General features: G+C 40.9%; 3 protein-coding genes across 3 annotated transcripts in view; 2 read left to right on the top strand and 1 right to left on the bottom strand.

The window, feature by feature from the left end:
- Window positions 1–18,743, bottom strand: part of LOC146672589 (NACHT, LRR and PYD domains-containing protein 12-like) — a 236,742-nt gene that overhangs the window by 19,696 nt on the left and 198,303 nt on the right. The window contains exons 11-12 of the mRNA XM_085401262.1: window positions 5,910–6,083; window positions 1,280–1,459 (exon numbers count right to left, since the gene is read on the bottom strand). Coding sequence (XP_085257388.1) covers window positions 1,280–1,459; window positions 5,910–6,083 — 354 coding nt within the window. The remainder of the gene's footprint in view (window positions 1–1,279; window positions 1,460–5,909; window positions 6,084–18,743) is intronic.
- LOC146672593 (uncharacterized) overlaps window positions 1–18,743 on the top strand; it is a 348,538-nt gene that overhangs the window by 209,196 nt on the left and 120,599 nt on the right. The window lies entirely within an intron of this gene.
- LOC146672595 (uncharacterized) lies at window positions 6,471–17,647 on the top strand. Its single transcript, XM_085402591.1, has 5 exons — window positions 6,471–6,548; window positions 7,650–7,775; window positions 16,049–16,156; window positions 16,234–16,407; window positions 17,015–17,647. Exons 1-5 carry the CDS (start codon window positions 6,471–6,473, stop codon window positions 17,645–17,647), a joined length of 1,119 nt encoding a protein of 372 aa, XP_085258717.1.

Genomic DNA, 18,743 nt, shown 5'->3' with positions numbered 1-18,743 from the left:
GCACGTCCGCCTATTTTCAATTTCTGCATTGCCACTTCAGTATATTATTTCGAGATAAGAAGTCTTTACCAGTGTATATGGCTATAGCTTGATTCCAGCTTTGATATCATTGATTTCAATGAAGAGCTTTGTGATTGTAGCAAAGGGCTGGTAGCTCTGAGAGTCCCACTGATGAGGTGTTTGTGAAGGTTCGCAGTTATCTAAAGAGCTTAGAAAAAAAGGCATCTGGACTTCTTTAAGTTCTTTGAAGACGTTTCACCTTTCACCTCTCATCCAAGAAGCTTCTTTATTTCTAGGGTCAAATGTTGAAGAGTCCCAGATTAGCCTGTGTACAAACAGACTTCAGCCATATGAGAGTGAGTGTGAGTGAATGAGAGCACACACAGGACACTCTGATCTCTGAATGTGTGTGACGCAGTGAAAAAGAGGATTGTACTGGATATACTGTGACTGACAAACAGAGTTTAAAGAGAAAGGTGTTTGGATTAAAATGGATTATGCTAAAGTGAACGTGCTAATGAAATCTGAACTGACTGAAATGTGAAGTGAAGATAATTCAGATGTAAAAGAGAGAGAAACTGATAATAAGGTGGGGCTGGAGATCAGTGAAGGGCATGTAAACACCTGATTGGCTGAGTAGATATCAGATCGACAGTTTCACAGTTTTCCCTGTGGATTATAACTTTAAGAAGATGTGACATTCATCAAGGAATCCTGCTCTCCGGATTATTTCCATGAACACTGAGCTGGAACACATCTACAGTGCTGGAAGTGCCCGTCTCACCACCAACCTCTCTGTGCACATTCACTTTTCAACCCTTTGTGAGACACTAAAGGTGTAAATCTGAGTATTTATCTATGTTAGTGCGAACACCTCTAATAGGTTGGTTTAGTCTTTCCAAGTCATATCTTCCCTTAGATCTGCGGTCCAGGCTCCTAAAATCATCCTAGTTTAACAAGCACTACAATCTAGAGGAGAACTGCACTAACAGGTGTGACTGATGAGATCTGACCTGCAAGGATACTCATGTTTATGTATATCAGGACAAGCAGGGAAGACCTGGACATCAACTCTGTCAGGCTGCCTGAGTCCTCTCACCCACATCAGCTCAGAACTCTGCATTATCTACTGAGTCAGACTCAGAGGATCAGGGATCAGAAGTTCTACAAAGAGTAGAACCAGACTTCCTGTATAGAGGTGTGTGGGCCTACTGATCCACAGTGTCAGCACAACTTTCACATCATATTCATCTCAGCACAACTAAAACATGTGACTGACCTCAGAGTTTCAAATCGACATCGTGGATTCTCCAGAAGAACACACAGCTGCTTCACTCCTGAATCCTGCAGGTTGTTGCAGTCTACACTCAGGTCCAGCACTCTGGGATACGAGGGGTTGGACTTCAGCGCTGCTGCCAGATAATCACAGCTGATCTCTGACAAATCACAGTCCTTCAATCTGAATAAAAAATGAAAGATGTAAGTTTATTAGACAAAGTGTGACCTTGAAATCATTCAGTGTTTCATCATCTGTTCAGAGCTGAAGAAGGTTCAGAATGTAGAAGTTTAGAAAATGGAAACTCCAAACAGCTGAAGCCAACAGGAAGCAGCTTCAAACAAACAAGAGAAAAAAATGAATTTTTCACATTGAAGTCGTACATTTATCATAAAGTTGTCACGTTTTGCCGTGTGAAATAAAAAAAACTGAACAGGAATCCTCAGAGTTGAACCCTCTGCACAGAGGTTCAGGTTCCTCTTCAGGTCCCAAAGTGCAGAACAACAAGGTTTCAAACAGCTTCGTTCCAGCAGCATCAGCCACAGAAATGCAGAGATAATTCTTTGGATCTCTTGGTTGTGTTGTATGATGCTGTGTTTGCATATCTGGTGTCTGTGTTGCTTTGTGAGGACGGATCATTTACTGCAGCTCCAGATAAACAGAGCTGGACCTGAACCTGGTAGCTTCACTTAGAAGACACTTGTGACGGGAATGTCAGGTCAAAAAAGTGCCCCTCCGACAGCCAAACCCATCTGTTCTCTGATTGGATAGTTACATTTGTGATTGACATGACATTGACCAATCAGATGAAAGGAAGAAAAATAGGGTCAAAATTCGTACTTGTAACTTGCAGGGTTTTTTTTTTGGCTAAGTCCACACACAAATTTTTTTTTTTTTTTTTTTTTTTTTACACACACACACACACACACACACACACACACACACACAAATCTTTTTTACACACACACATTTTTTTCACGCACACACAAATTCTTTTTACACATACAAATCCTGATTTACAAGTACAAAATATTTATGACCACATTTTGAGCCCATACAAATGTTCTGCAGACGAGTCCATGCGCTCACAACAAAGCTCAGTGTGGACGACGCTGTGCACGCTCCAATGCTGATTGGTTAGAAAGTGGGCGGGAACAGGGAAGAGAGCGACAGCAGTGTTCAGCACAAACACGAAGGATCAAAGAAGAAGAACATGACAAGCTCAGATGGAGGCTGCAGTGGACACTTTTCATTGTTTTAACATTCGCTTTCACTTCAGCTTCACCAACAACAGCACAAGCAGAGCAGCCCACTGACTGCGTGGCCGTGACGGCGCCCCCTGGTGACTGTAAACCACTACAACATGTAGACGGCCGTCTGCTGCTCATTTCTTTGCCACCATCACAGGAGCTCTTTATCCTGTTCTACACTCTCATTGGTTCTTTGTGTGCTTGTTTTTTACAACAGTAGTCATTGTGATTGTTCAAAGAAGACCGTCAGCTGTGACTAAATGTAGCTCCTACAGCAGTGATTGGAATAACTACTGAAGCTAATCCAGTATCAAAGCTCAGGAATCAGCAGCTCCCACCTCGTTTTCTTTGAACAACTATTTTTAGCTGCTGTGTTTTTGTGTTTCTGCGGACCTCAGACATCCTGCTGCTCTGGAGAACTGAAGCTCTAAAGGCTTCAGCCTTTATCTCCAAGAAACAAAGCTGATCATGGAGACCCAGCAGGTCAGCTGATCTGTGGACAGCACCAGCATCTTTAAGTAAGTCTGAGAGGTGAGCAGTCTTTGGAAGCCTTTACTGTCTGATAGTCTCAGAGCAGGATTTGGATCATTATTTGGCTTTTCTTCTATTATTATGTTTAGTTTCTGCTTCACAGATATTCTCTGAGATGTTCTCTGAAATGTTTCCCACTGTTGGACAAACTTTCACAGTTTCTTCATAAAGGAGATCTCCTGTGCAGTCCATCTGTGATAATATGTTAAACACTGAATTATGATTCATATCTGAATGTACTGACTGTTAATTATTGATGAGAACATAATCAGTAAATATAAATATGTTTGAGTTTGGCTTTGATGAATCAGAATAAAAGTAATAAAATAATGATTTTAGAGACAGGCCTAACTCAGGCAGGCTGACAGCCTGTGTACAAACAGACTTCAGCCATATGAGAGTGAGTGTGAGTGAATGAGAGCACACACAGGACACTCTGATCTCTGAATGTGTGTGACGCAGTGAAAAAGAGGATTGTACTGGATATACTGTGACTGACAAACAGAGTTTAAAGAGAAAGGTGTTTGGATTAAAATGGATTATGCTAAAGTGAACGTGCTAATGAAATCTGAACTGACTGAAATGTGAAGTGAAGATAATTCAGATGTAAAAGAGAGAAACTGATAATAAGGTGGGGCTGGAGATCAGTGAAGGGCATGTAAACACCTGATTGGTTGACTAGATATCAGATCGACAGTTTCACAGTTTTCCCTGTGGATTATAACTTTAAGAAGATGTGACATTCATCAAGGAATCCTGCTCTCCGGATTATTTCCATGAACACTGAGCTGGAACACATCTACAGTGCTGGAAGTGCCCGTCTCACCACCAACCTCTCTGTGCACATTCACTTTTCAACCCTTTGTGAGACACTAAAGGTGTAAATCTGAGTATTTATCTATGTTAGTGCGAACACCTCTAATAGGTTGGTTTAGTCTTTCCAAGTCATATCTTCCCTTAGATCTGCGGTCCAGGCTCCTAAAATCATCCTAGTTTTACAAGCACTACAATCTAGAGGAGAGCTGCACTAACAGGTGTGACTGATGAGATCTGACCTGCAAGGATACTCATGTTTATGTATATCAGGACAAGCAGGGAAGACCTGGACATCAACTCTGTCAGGCTGCCTGAGTCCTCTCACCCACATCAGCTCATCAACTCTAAACAGGAATGAGCAGCTCATTTCAAAATAAAAGGTTGGAATTGTAAAGAAAACAAACAGAGCTCATAAACTGAAACTGATTTCATTTTTCAGCTGGAACATTTTAGTTGTTCCTTTTTCAATACATACATAATTATATTTACAGTAAGTCTTATCATTCCCCTTTTCCCTGCCAGTCACCGCCAATGTTCCCTCTAATGTTTCATGTGTCTGAGCGAACACACAAACTCCCTGAGCGTCCCTTGGACCACTGTGAGCAACAGCAGACGTGTGCACTGTGGTCACGCCAGCATCTTATCCATCCAAGTTACATGGTTTATTAAAGTAATCAAATTACAGCATTTACATTTATGTTAGACTACTGTTAATTAACTGCTTTAGCCCACTTACAATGAAAATTAAAAACAACCTTGTTCATGACCTGTAGCGTGTTAACACTATTGGAAGTAAAAATAACTTGAACTCCAATTTTGAAAACACAACTTTATTTTTTCTATTTTTATAAAGCTCTGACTTGTATTATGAGTCTGTGGTCTGGGAGAGAGTCTGTAACTCTGTCTGCAAAATACAGGATATAATGACCAATGTTGGGCAATTAATTATATAGTTACTTCTTCAAAAAAGTTACTGAGTTTTGCAAACAACAAAGTTTGTTGCAATAAATACTGAATACTATCGTTGTTATAAACAACGATACTATTCAGGAAGAAAACCAAACATTGCAGATATTTTATCATAACTCTGGTTTTACGTGGTCGATCAACACAACTTAAAAACTGGTATAAAGTCCACACTTTGTCCGTCAACATGCAGCTACCAACCCAAATGGTGAGGTGGTGGTTAGTTATTACTGTCGTTTATGATCCCCTACATTGTCCTACATTTAAATATATTATCCAGCTACAATAGTGTTTGTGTTCCTAAAAGGATTTCATGAATGTGTTATTGTTCATGTCACATCTGTATGAAACAAAGAGGAAGTGAGGTTTATCCTTCATGATCACAAACTGTTCCAGCATGTAAACCTGAGATCTCTGTGGAGCAGCTGACCTGTACGATGTGCTCAACACAAACATTATTTACCATCAGTTACTGTGTGACTGAACCACGTGGGTGTATGAAACATCGCTTTCAGTTTTAATAGCACATGGCAACATTCAGACGTGAATCTATACAGTAACACTTTGATTTGTTACAGTGAGGAGACTGATGAAGGGAACGATGAGGGGAAACTAACAGCAGCAACAGAAACCAGGAGACAAAGCTGAGGTCTGGGTTCCTCTATGCTACACACAGCCTCCTGCTCCTGGACTTTAGAAAACACATAAATGTCTCCAAGTACACTTACTTCAGAAACTCTATCAAACTAATTACAAGTTTACTTCAGCTTTAAATTACTCACAACATCAGCACACATGAGTAAACAAAGTAACTCACAGCTACTGTTCAAGTTTAGTCATCTCTAATACAAATATACCTCATTATTATGAATCTCACAGCTACCTGCTCATTGAACTGAACAATAATTCTGTTTGACCATTAAAACAAAATATGTGACTGTAAAAAATGTTCAGACAGTAATTAAGAATCTCCTAAGCAATCCAAAGATAAAGAAAAGTTCACCTGCCAGTTCTATAAAGCTTGGTTGTTTAAACAATGATATCCTTTAATGATATGTTTGGATCCTGACCTGAGAGTTTCCAGTGTACAATGTGGACTCTGCAGTGCAGCAGACAGAAGCTTCACCCCTGAATCCTGCAGGTCATTGTTACTCAGGTCCAGCTCTTTCAGACTAGAGGACTGGGAGTTGAGAACTGAGGACAGAGCATCACAGCTTCTCTCTGAGAGGTTACAGCCACTCAGTCTGGAAGAAAACAAACAAACAATTAAATCAGTCAAATGAAACATTTTTAATGCCAGCATGCAATACAATTATTGGTTAACTAAATAGCTTCATTAAAACACAACTCTTCTTCTATAGCAGCACTTACTCCTTGTAAGCGCCACCTGCTCCACCATCTGAGTCAGAAGACATGAAAACAAACTGTAAATCTAGTAGAAACATGATTGGAAATCTTCTCAGATCCATTTGTACATTTAGAGCCTGATACTGAAATATAGCAGCACGGACATTCACAGCAGCAAAGGGTTCTTGCTGATCTGACCTGGCTTGGCCCTGGCTTATTGAAGATTAAAGAAAGCGGAACCAGCTGTTCAAACCCCCACAAGGCTGCCCGCTGTGACTGAAACAATGGGACGGGTCGTGACTTCTCAAAATGGGCTCATTGAACGCAGCACGGATAAGATCTTGAAGAAGCTCATGGCGGTCGTGAGTTTTCAGACTTTGCTCTTTGAGCACAAAACCGATAACCTCTGGGAGAAGCTCGTGGCTCTCCAACGGGAGATTGAGAGACGAGTGACGGACTGTTAGATCAGCTGTGAAATTGACATGCAGTTGTTCGCACCAAAGAAAGCCACCATCATCTCATGCGGCTAACATACCAGCGCCAGCTGTGGTCTCAAGGCTGGAGCTGAACAAATCTCACCCTGATAACAGACGGTGTTTAGACTTTCCTTCCCATCCTAAGCATGCTTATCCCCTCCCGGTGCAAACGGTGGGTCGAGGGGACCAGCGCAAATGCTGCAGGCCCGGATGCGCTGTCTACACCGGCTGTCTCTCACCTTTTACCCATCCCTGTTGCTTGTCATGTGTTTCTATGGCGCATTAAGAGTTTTCATGTGCTCTGCGCTAAGGTCATTTTTTTTGTCTGTTCTCAAACTGATCTCCCTGTTGGAGCTCAGTTTGGGAGGAGTTCTTTTTTCTCCTCATCTTTCCTGATGTTGTGCATTTTCTGCTGTTCGGTTCCGGGTCGCTGCTCTAGCGGCTGACCGGCCAGCTACCTAGCCTGACCCGTCTCCCCAATGTGATGTTTGTGTATTGTATGTACGGTTGGAAAGCTCAGTATCCTAATTGCCCCTTGAAAATAAATACAGTGTTCTGAATCTGAATCTGAAAAGATTACAGAAGACGACTCTGTTCAGTAAATATTACGCTCATGCTGTCACGAAATACCAAAGGTAGGTAAAACTCTGGTTGTTGCAGCCATCCAGTATGACATGCTTTGTACTGTTCTGCTGAAGTTTGTGACACCTGGTTGATGAGTTGTGAAGGACGATGAAACAAACACTTCACTCAATGTTCGTCTTCTAAACTGGATGTAATTTGGGCAGCCAAGAGTTTTTCACAATCTATCCCAGCTGCAAATAGGAACACAACAAATAAATAACTTTACCCACTTGGATCCTTATCATTCAAGATTGTGAAAAGATTCTCTACTCAGAGAATACTGGAGATTTTAGATGAGAGAGATGGAAGATGATGAAGGGGAAGAGTTTTCACAACTTGAGGCCTTTTGTCTTCACTGTATAGGACAAAGAAGACAGGAAGGGAGGGAGAAGTGAGGAGAATAACACAGGAAATGGTCTTGGGCAGACTCAAACCAGGCCCTGGAATCACGACTCTAACCTTCAGTGCATGGGTCACCTGCTCAGCCAGGTAAGCTACAGCAGTCAGCAGTGTGTGAGTTAATTTGAAGACAATGATGACTATAAGTCAGGTAAAAAAAATACTATCATCAACCAACAAGGGGAAAACAGTGAGCTTGAATGACCAAGCTTTGACCAAGGGTGGCTCACTCCTCGGTCTTCTTGCCCAAGGAGTGAACCACCCTGCATGGCTATCAATGTGGTGCAACCAAGGCCATCATACAGTACAGGCCATCCAAGCTGATTTTAACTTTTCCTCCCAGATACCACCTTAGAAATCATCTAGATTAGGATATGTTGGCTGTTCTAGATCCAATCACAACAAACAGAGAGCTGTTGTGTGTCCAAGGTGAACAGGAAGAATATATACATGCATAAAGTCAATAAAGTCCGAAGGTTTGCTTTAGACTGTGCTGCAGTTTATCATCAAAGACAAACAGGCACCATGCTGCCAACAAATGGCATCAAGTCTGGCTTGAGGTTTTTTGTTCTTTTTTTTTAAATCAAGATTAAATTTTATAGCAACCACAGCAGAGATGACCAGGGAAGGTGTGCTTGAGGGGATATAGCTACAACAGCTGGTTTCAGACTGAAGATGAACTGAGGTGCTGCACCCAAGTCTGCAGGTTCAGGGAGGGACAAACATCTGCTGCAACCAGATTGGAGTGAGAGTAGAGAGCAGGCCAACAACAACAAAGAAACAACAAACACACTGTGGAAGACCGAAGCAGAGTTTAGTTTAAAGTGGAACTAAGGATGTTTCTCTGGCTGCCAGGATTCACTGAGTAATTCAAATGCTTTCTTTAATGCAGGACCCACCATGCAATAAATTACTGACACAGTTGGATGTTAAAAGTAAAGACATGAGTACAAATGTACTCACAGAGCTTTGTTGGAGGCTTTGACCACTGGCAGCAGCCTCAGAAGAGCCTCCTCTGAAGCAGAGTATTTCTTCAGGTCAAACACATCCAGATCTTCTTCTGATGACAGTAAGATGAAGACCAGAGCTGACCACTGAGCAGGAGACAGTTCATCTGTGGAGAGACTTCCTGATCTCAGGGACAGTTGGATCTCCTCCACTAGAGAACGATCATTCAGTTCATTCAGACAGTGGAACAGATTGATGCTTTTCTCTGCAGACAGATTCTCACTGAGCTTCTTCTTGATGTACTGGACTGTTTTCTTATTGGTCAGTGAGCTGCTTCCTGTCTGTGTCAGCAGACCTCGTAGGAGAGTCTGATTGGTCTGCAGTGAAAGACCCAGGAGGAAGCGGAGGAACAGGTCCAGGTGTCCATTTGGACTCTGTAAGGCCTCGTTCACAGCACTCTGGTGGAGAGACTCTTTTTTTCTAAAAAAACTAGACCGCTTGGATGTTGTTTGTTGTTGTTCCATCAGATTGAGTCCAGAGTTGATGAAGGTCAGATGGACATGAAGAGCAGCCAGAAACTCCTGAACACTCAGATGGATGAAGCAGAACACCTTGTCCTGGTACAGTCCTCTCTCCTCTTTAAAGATCTGTGTGAACACTCCTGAGTACACTGAGGCTGAACGTAGAAAATATACACAAATTGTGAAATTGCACCTCTTTAGAATGCAGCTCAATTAAACCTAGCTCCAAGAATAATTTTCACTGATAGTTCTGAGATAAGCTGCATGTTATTCTTGGATGCGGTTGTAGGACCGGCTTTAAAATCGCATGACAAAAATATCATACACATTAAAAAAAAACTGCATCACCAACGTAGCCTGGAAAACATTTGCTAGTTAGATGAAGTCAGCTATCTCATCGTAGCATATTTATATGCATATTTATAATCATACGGTTCTTGGAGTGAGTGCATACACTCATGAAGTTTAGTAACTTCCGGTCACTGCAACAAGCCCAGGTACAGTTTACCGACAGATGGGTACAGGACCTTGAAACGCACCGTGTAGAACGAAAGACCATCGTACATATCATAAGTTTACCAGTCTCACAAATCGTCGTCATAAATACACATTCGTTAACCGTTTATTAATAGGACCTTTGAGCTCAATGGTAATTAATTAGTAGTGGAAATAATTTCTGGTAGCATCACAGAAATGTAGCAGTGACAATAATATTGTATGCTGTAATCGTACTGGACAATTAGTGATACAAAAAACCTGTTTTATCCTGTGAATAAAAGTATATGTTTTTGTCAATGTACCATAATAACAGAAGCGAAACGCAATATTGTGTCAGGACAATTCACTATTCATGCACAATAAACAAAGGAGCATAGCGCGACAATTTCTGTTCAGCACCAGACTTGCTTGTAACCTATATCACCAGTTATGTTATGAAAGTGACGTATTAACTACAACAGCAGACTGACCTTTGTGTAAATGCTTGGAGCAGACTAACCTGTGAGCTGGAGTGTTCTGGGACGTTATATTTGGTCTTTGAATGGCTGCAATCCAGGCCATCCGTCGCCTGTTTGTCACTTCGGAAACACGGCTCGAACAATTTCTCTTAAACGTCGTAATCCGATAACAACCGATCTCTTTACCCGTCGGCTTCCCGTGGCTGTCATGCGACCGGCTATTGCAGTTAATAATACAACGGCTTCTTGACATTTTTGTGTTTCTTTTTATCGCTGTGTGACTGATTTCAATTGAAAGCCTGCGTGCGCTAGTACTTCTTGCCACGAGTTCCCAGAATCCTTTGCGGTTCTACCCGTGAATGACGTCACATTTTCAATCTCTATATAATATGCGTGTTAAATTTTATATTTGGGGTGAAATTAGAGCTGGGCGATATGAGATTTTTTCATATCACGATATGTTTTTTTCATTTCAGGCGATAACGATATCTATCACGATATAAGCCAAATAACTATATTTGTAAGATTTAAATGTGCCGTTGCTCACAAGTAAAATGTGAAATAATCAGCAGCTTGTTTTTATTTAAATATTTATTTCCCATAATAAGTTCAACAGGGTAGATGTACTTAAGGAACATGAGACTTTTTCAGATAAATAAAGGCAAATATTGCAAACTACACAAAAGGCAGCCGCTAAAGCGTTTAAGTTTCAAAATAGAACAAACGAAACAGACTAAATTGTCAATTCCACTTAGAAACAAAATATTAATTCTAAAAATAAATCTTAGTTTGTTTTACAGAAGAACAGACAAAACTGACTAACTTTTGTCAATATCAAATAAACTGAGAACTAAAAGGAAATTCTCAATCTCTCCTTGTTGTATAGCTGAGCTTTTCAAACAGTTTTAACAGTTACTTTAGTCTGACAAAAGCCGAATGACGAATTAGCGCTTCCAGTCAGAGACTGAGGCTACGTCCACACGTACACGGGTATTTTTGAAAACTGAGATTTTCCGTTTTCGTTTTAAAAAATAATCCCGTCCACACATAAAGGGAGAAATGAAGGAAAACGCTGCTATGAACATGCCAAAGCAGCAGGTGGCGCTAGATTCCTGACCGTGCCGAAATGTTGGCCAATCAGAAGTCTAGAAGCCTCGGTGGGAAAAAGTAAACAAAGCTGGGGCATAGAAGCAGAACAGAGTCGTATGTGTGGAGGGACAGTAACTGTGTGTATATGTAAGCATTTAAACACTGCAGAGAGTAGAATTAACAGTATTGTAGAAATTCATTTCACCGAAACAATAACGTGGCGCACAGTGTGACGCATGCTCCAGTTTATTGTATTTCCAGACTTGCTTTCGGCACAATTTACAGTGCACGCTACTCTGTTTTTTGTCAGACTTGAAATAGCCGAAATACCTTCACACTACGGAACTTCTATGGCTCTTCGGTTCGACAATCTCTCCGGCATTGGAACCATCATCTGTTTTCTCTTCGGTCACGCTCGGTTGATTTTTCTAGTCGGCACACTCATTTCCTCCATTACGCGCTGGCTGCTTCCCAAACAAACACACGTGCGGCTTGGCACTTGTGCTGTACGTAACAAGCCACGCGACGTGACGCTGCGGCTGTGATTGGTTCGGCTCTGCGCTACTTAATTTGGATTGGCTGACCTTTTTTTTTTTTTTCTTTGAGGACAAGAGCGGCGAGGTCTATCGCGATAGCTTAATTTCTCTATCGAGTAAAAGTTATATCGCGATACATATCGTTATCGTTCTATCGCCCAGCTCTAGGTGAAATATCAAGTCTTTTCAAGTAAACCGGTTCAAGTCCAATTCAAGTCCCAAGTCATTGGTATAAAAGTCCAAGTCAAGTCACAAGTCTTAGAACATTTTTTCAAGTCAAGTCTAAAGTCATAAAATTAATGACTCGAGTCCAAGTCATGTGACTCGAGTCCACACCTCTGGTGTGTGTGTGTGTGTGTGTGTGTGTGTGTGTGTTACCCCATAAACGACTTCCCTAAACCTGCTGGTCTGGAAGTCCAGCAGTTCATCTAAACAAAAGGCACTTAGACTAAAACAGACATCCTACCACAGAACAATAAGAAGGTAGCACCTCTCCCATGATCCCAGGACGTGGGTGTGAATGCCAGAACACTCTGGAGTCACACAAAGTCTTTAAAGACTACTATCATTACACAATTGGTTCTACACCTCTAAGCATATATGGTTAGATATTCCCCAATAACAATGACAATGATAAAATATAAACCCAACAATGGTTTTCAGGGTTTTTATCGTTAACTTCGTTTCCCTGGGTCTTTTCCCGTGTTGTAGTCGTGTGTCTTATTTTGAAAGAAATGTTTATGCGTTACCATAGTGACCAGACAGCATTAAGGGTGCAGACAGGTGCATCCAACCAACATTTTATTTTCCCTTATTTGATTTATGGACCTAACTGTATGAACTGGACTTTGGCTTTAATGCTGCTCCTCTTCATCATTGCTGTGTTGCATTTCCATCATTCTGCTGCTGGATTCACTGCAGGCTTTAACAAACACTCCTTTGGGTCCAGGCCCAGCCACGTGTTTGTAAGCTGCTGTGCTCCTCACAAATAAAGCCTGAAGCAGCTCAGACTGTTAGAAGCAGCACTGAGCCCTGTTACAGTTATAGTGTTAGAGCAGCGGCTGCAGCCTACAGCATTTAAACTAGCTGACAGTAAACACATCAGTCCAGATGTTACCACATTACTTTGTGATGCTGAGAGTTAAAGGAGACTGGCTGATTAAAATCCCATTCCTTACATCACCGTCCTCTGCTCTGACTGCTTTCATTTAATCACAATCAGAATACTTTTTTGATCCCAGGGGAAATTATTTAGGTTACAGTGCTGCAGCACAAACAGGAACAAAGACACAACACACTAAGTAAGAAATAGCACAATATACACAATATATACATGCATACATATGAGTCACTTATAAGTAATATGTGAGTGCTGGGGTCTATGACAGCAGGCAGGTCTGTATTTATGTCCAGGCTGACATGAACAGCTAGTAGTTCAGGGTTCAACACTCAGGAAAGTGTGTGACCTTCCACACTGACAGAAGATGCTAAACATGACTTTAAACTGTTGTTTGTTAAAGCCTCACAGATCTGAGAGCAGGGCTCAGTGGGTACATGAGCCTTTATACATGAAGGCTTTCTGTTTCCAGGAGAGGAAACATGTGATCCAGCTGTGTTTGGTCACATGGATCTGCTCTGCATGGATCACCTGACTAAAACATGTTGTTATTATTGTTCTTACAGTCTTAAATCAGTACATCAGGCGGGTCACATGACACCCGGGGGTGACAGCAGCATCTTTCCTCTTTAGAAAGCTGCTCTCTGTCCCAGGAGCTGTTGTCACAGTAACAGCAGGAACAGGAAGTCACATGCTCTCTGCTCTGTGATTGGCTGCTTCTTATCTCAGCTTCCTGCAGAGGGTGAAGGTCTGCTGATAACGCACAACAACAGAAGTGTGACTTTCACTTCCTGTTTATTGCTGTTGTTCTTAAAGCTCTCAGGCGATGCTGCAGCGCCCCCTGCTGACACAAACTCCTCCCTCTGTCTCAGAGGTCACAGGTCAGCCTGCTGCAGAGGGTCTGCCTGTTCATGGACTTCCTGTTACAGAGACGGGTCTCAGCGTCAACACTGGTTTCTGATTGGACGGTGTGGAAACCCAGCTTCCTCCAGCCGACTGATGTGTGGATTCATCACTCTCTGTGGATCAGTGTAAGTCTTTGTGTGGGTCAGCTGCAGGACTTGTTTGACCTTTGACCCTGGCAGACAGAGCTGGTTACTGCTGTGTGACTCCTGCCGTCGCTCCACTTTAAATTTTACTTAAAATAAGTCCTGACATGGCCCCGCCCCCCTGAGGACACAGCGGAGGCTCAGAGGGGGCGGGGCTTTTCCCGTGGCGGTAACCAAACTGCATTAGGTCGCTGCACTGCCAGTGTTTAACCACACCTCTTCTGACTGACCTTTGACCTCTGACATGTTGATTTGATCCTTATTTAATGACGTCTTTTATCTAGTGATTTAATTCTGTGTATTTATATGTGATGTTCCTGCGTTCAGCCTCAGCTGATATCCACAGACGCTCCTATTGGCTGGTTTTAAAAACACATTTTTCCATTAAAGAGACTCTTTTAAAAACACGTCTGCCTGAAATTCACATTTCATTTATTTTGGGGGATTTTAACAGAGAGATAGAACTTTATGAATCCCTCATGTTTATCCTCCAGGAAATCCAGTTTGTAGCAGCAGAACACCGACAAACTTTTACACAGCACAGAATTAGGATATCAAATAAAGGGGAATAAGAGAATATGAATATAAGCATAAATATATACATATATACACAGACCTCACACAGAGACAGCAGCTACACTGTGTGTGGATGTGATCCACAGTCACAGCTGTGGGTTTCAGTCAGTGTGTCTCTGACTTCATGGTCACATTTCAAAGCTTATTGGAGCCAGAAGATGTTCAAGTAAAAGATTTATTGCTGTACTCGTCTACCAGGATAACAGGAGGTTCATAAAGCTGTGTAATACTTCAGCTTTACATCATGCAGTAGTAGTTTATTAAACCCCCCAAAATATGACTATCCAGAGTTGGGACCAGGAAGCAGAGTTGCAGTCTTACACGCCTCTCTGCAGCTTCTCTCCTCCTGCTACCCCCCCAAAAACCCATCTCCATAGAGACTGTGTCAGCTTCCAAACAGACAAAAAACAAACTAAAAACCAGCAACAAACAACTTAAACATAAACAATCACAAAGAAAGAACAATACAGTATCCACATCTGAACCAAAGAGTAAAACAGTGAAATGTGGATTATTAAACATTAGGTCTCTCTCCTCCAAGTCTCTGTTAGTACATGTTAGTAAAAACATTTCTGCATTTTACCCATATTTTATTTTTAACTCAAAATCAAAGATTCCAGATTCTCCTACATGTTGGTTTTGAATCAGATAGGACGACAGATTTCAGGTGGCCCTGTGTCTTTCTCTATTACATTTGCCACTGTGTAACTCAAAGTTATTTAAGGACTAGTTTATTTCAATGGATGAGTTTACTGACTGATGCGCAGAAGAAATAGTTCTTTATGGAGCCTAGATGGTGTGAATGATGAGACCAAAGACTGCAATATCTTGTACCAAAAATATATTGAATAAATGGAGGAAAGGGGAAATGGAACAAAATAATTAACACAACACACAACATAAATGCCCACAATTAAATAATAAATCAATGCTGTGATCTTTCTGTGCAAAAGTCCTTTTTGGTCCTCTTCTTTTTAAAGTTCACTTTTAAGGTATTCCTCCTTAGAGTCCAGCTTCATACAAATGGGGAAATATGTCCGTAATCCAAAGACGGCTAAGTGGGGGAAAGAGGGGAAACAAAGAATGGTCCTACCGGCTCGCCACTTCAATATGAAGAAGATTAATTCAAAGGGAGGGAACAAAACCTGACCTGTAGGTCAGAAAAATGTCCATTAGCACATCAAGTTCGATTCAGTTTACCGGTAAACAAATATTTTTCTGCAAGCCTATGTAACAATGCAAATCATCATCAACCAATGTACAACAGTTAAATTATTAATTATCTTGGCTACGTAGCTTAATCTATACAGTCCAGTAGCGTTCGCTACAAACAACAGACAGCATAGCCAAATTCAAGGCAACACATAACAATAATCATGTTACCTGGCATCTTTTCAGCCACCAATGATAGTCATTGTATGTTATCAACATTTCACTAACTATGTTTTCTCTCATGTTTAAAATAGGCCGACCAAGAGCAAAATAGGTATGTCTGCAGACTCTGCTGTAGCCAAAGTTATCAGATCTCCTGTGTCTTTAAATCCCTAACTGCTCGATCATTATCATTTTAGAAGACAACAATTTCTCAAAGGAGGTTCAAAACTAATGCCTACAAGATTACCAAGAGGATGGTTCGGGGCTCTTACATGACTCCGGGAAGTCAACACTTGGTGGATGAGGTGTGTTACCTTTGACACTTTTAAGACAGTCCTGTTTATCACTACTAACAATAAGCAAATATGTTTTCACTCAACAGATCCTTCACAGCATGTTGTTTCTGGGCAAAATCAACAACATCCCCTTCTCTCCAGAAGAAATCTTCCCTAATCCTTTTGTTTTGGGTTCTTTAATGAGAAGATATCCCAGGCCTTTTAAGTTGTATTCGACTCAGCTTCCCAGGCGAAGTCCCTTCTCCTGTGTGCTCGACATGGTAAGATAACTCTTCTCACATTTTCAGTCAATCTGACAAACTTCCAGTTTTTAGGAAAGTATAATGCAAAGTGCTTTTTTACTGAGAAATCCAAAGAAAATCCATACTGTACCTTATACTTCAACATATGCTTCTAGCTATACTTCTCCACCAAACACAGAGACTGCAGGAGAGCTGGAGACTTGCTTCAGAATTTGTTAGTTCTAAATAATGTCTAACAGACTCATTATTGGAGATGCTTACAGTCTTCAAGGCGTATATGATGCTGTCACTGTGTAGCTGCTGGATCTGTTAAGTCAGCTCAAAGACTCTAAATTCAGCGTGTTTTGACAGCCCGGCATAGCAAAATAGAAAAAAAAAGGTCAATTAGCAAATTTAATTATAAATTAGTGAGAACAAAGATGGATTTTTGCTTATTGATTTAAAATTAAATAGATTTTTGTGACTTGTTTCACCCCCTATCTTAAAATGTCTAAACCAAAAGCATCCAATGGTCCTGCATAGTTAAACAAGTCAAGCAGCGAAACAAACATGTTGATCAACTTTCTATGAAAAACAACTATATAATCAGGTGCAACACTTTGACCAGATCTGTAACTGTTTTCAGATCGTCCTGCAAAATAACTCAGAGAATGAAGAGCAAATAAAGCAGAGTCTGCAAGATCTCCTCACAGACTTGGACTTAGAAGAGAATAATAAAAAAACAGCTTTCGTCTCGTCCACCATCTGCATTTCTCAAAAATCCCAAACCAACAAATCAGAAAGGTACTGCGGAGTCTCCATGTCCACCAAAGGTCCTAACGCTGGGAAAATTATGATTGCTGCCTCCTGTCTTAGCAAATGGCATAAATATGTATCTGGTGCGGTGATGACCTATTATCCAAACACAGTCCAGAAAGATTACTTTGATGGAACAATTGAAGTACCTGGAAATATCAGGTGTGAGGCTTTTTGTCTCCGTGATGGTGCCAGAATGAAGCCTTGCAGATCATGTAAGAATTTGTTTGGCTTGAACACAGAAGACCTCAGAGAGTGGCCATATGGTAACTGTGCTGAAGCTGAGAGCCTGAGCAATTTGCTTGAAAATGAGAGAGAAGTTGAAACACATGTGGATGAATACTCAGCTGAAAAGGACAACAGGCAGAGAGCTGAGGATGAGGTTGGTAGGGTTCTTAGAACTGTGTTGCAAAGGATTCGGTTTAACTGGACAGGTGAATTTTACAACCCAGAACAAGAGTGAGATTTCATGAAATCGTTTGCATTCATCATTCTGATAAATCAAAGATTCTCTGCTCTGACAGCATCTGTGTGGATTTTCTGTAATCACAGAGACGTGTATAAGCATGTTTACTTTCCATCTCCATGTAATTGTCACATTTAATAATTAAAACTGGCTTCTATGGGTTTTTGTTTGTTTGCTTACATATCTAGTGTTTAATGCAATATGAAGCATTATCAGACAGCATTTATTGGGAAGAATCCCATATTTATACTGGTCTGTACCCAGGGTACACAGAAAATAAAAACACATGTTTTCTTATTATGATCCCAACTATAATTTACTTAAGCAAAAGCACTACATGTGTAGTTATAATATTTATAGCAGTTACTGTTGAGCTTTAAATTTATCATCTTAAATGTTTATATGCTGATTATATTGCTTTATATAAGAAAGGCCTAACTCTGAGTACACTCTGTGCCAAAAAGTGCTGACAGGAAACTGCATGCTTTTGCAGAAACGTGCTTTTGCAGCTAGAAAGTGAAGCTGATATATATCAGTTTTAATTAGTTTTTACCAACTGCTTGCTAGGGCAATCCCACGAGTTTGGTGTTTTTGTATTGAACATGATTCCAAGTGCTTTCTATAACACATAGCAGAGGTGCCACAACAAAGACTGAGAAGAGGACAGGAAGAGACAGTGAAAGAGATGCACTCCTTCGCCATTCATGTTAAAGCGTTGCATAGCTTTAATTTTAGAGAGTGTTGCATAACTTTAGTCATTTTTCTACCACAGGTGAAGCCAAGAATTGTGAAGCTCTCTTTTGGCCAAATACCAGAATCTGTAAGAAGAAGAAAAAACAAACAATCAAATAGGTCATTATTAAGAGGACAACAATCTCTTGATGATTATCCACAGTGTCTTTGATAACTCTGAGATACAAACTGTCAAGTATATACACATCCCAGCAAACAATAGCTGTGTTTGACTAAAGCGATTAATAACAAGGACAGAGCTACAATCACTACAGTCAAACATAAAGGGCTTAATCCTGAATCCAAGTCTGAGCTGTGATGCCGTTGGTGCTGAAAGCTGCTCAGATCCTGAAGCTGCACG

This window comes from Rhamphochromis longiceps, linkage group LG3, assembly GCF_057381845.1.
Source record: "Rhamphochromis longiceps isolate RC_006_pf linkage group LG3, R_longiceps_female_GT1.1, whole genome shotgun sequence".
NCBI classification, from domain to species: domain Eukaryota; kingdom Metazoa; phylum Chordata; class Actinopteri; order Cichliformes; family Cichlidae; genus Rhamphochromis; species Rhamphochromis longiceps.
Note: the sequence above shows the minus strand (reverse complement) of the source record. Positions and strands in the feature narration are given on the sequence as shown.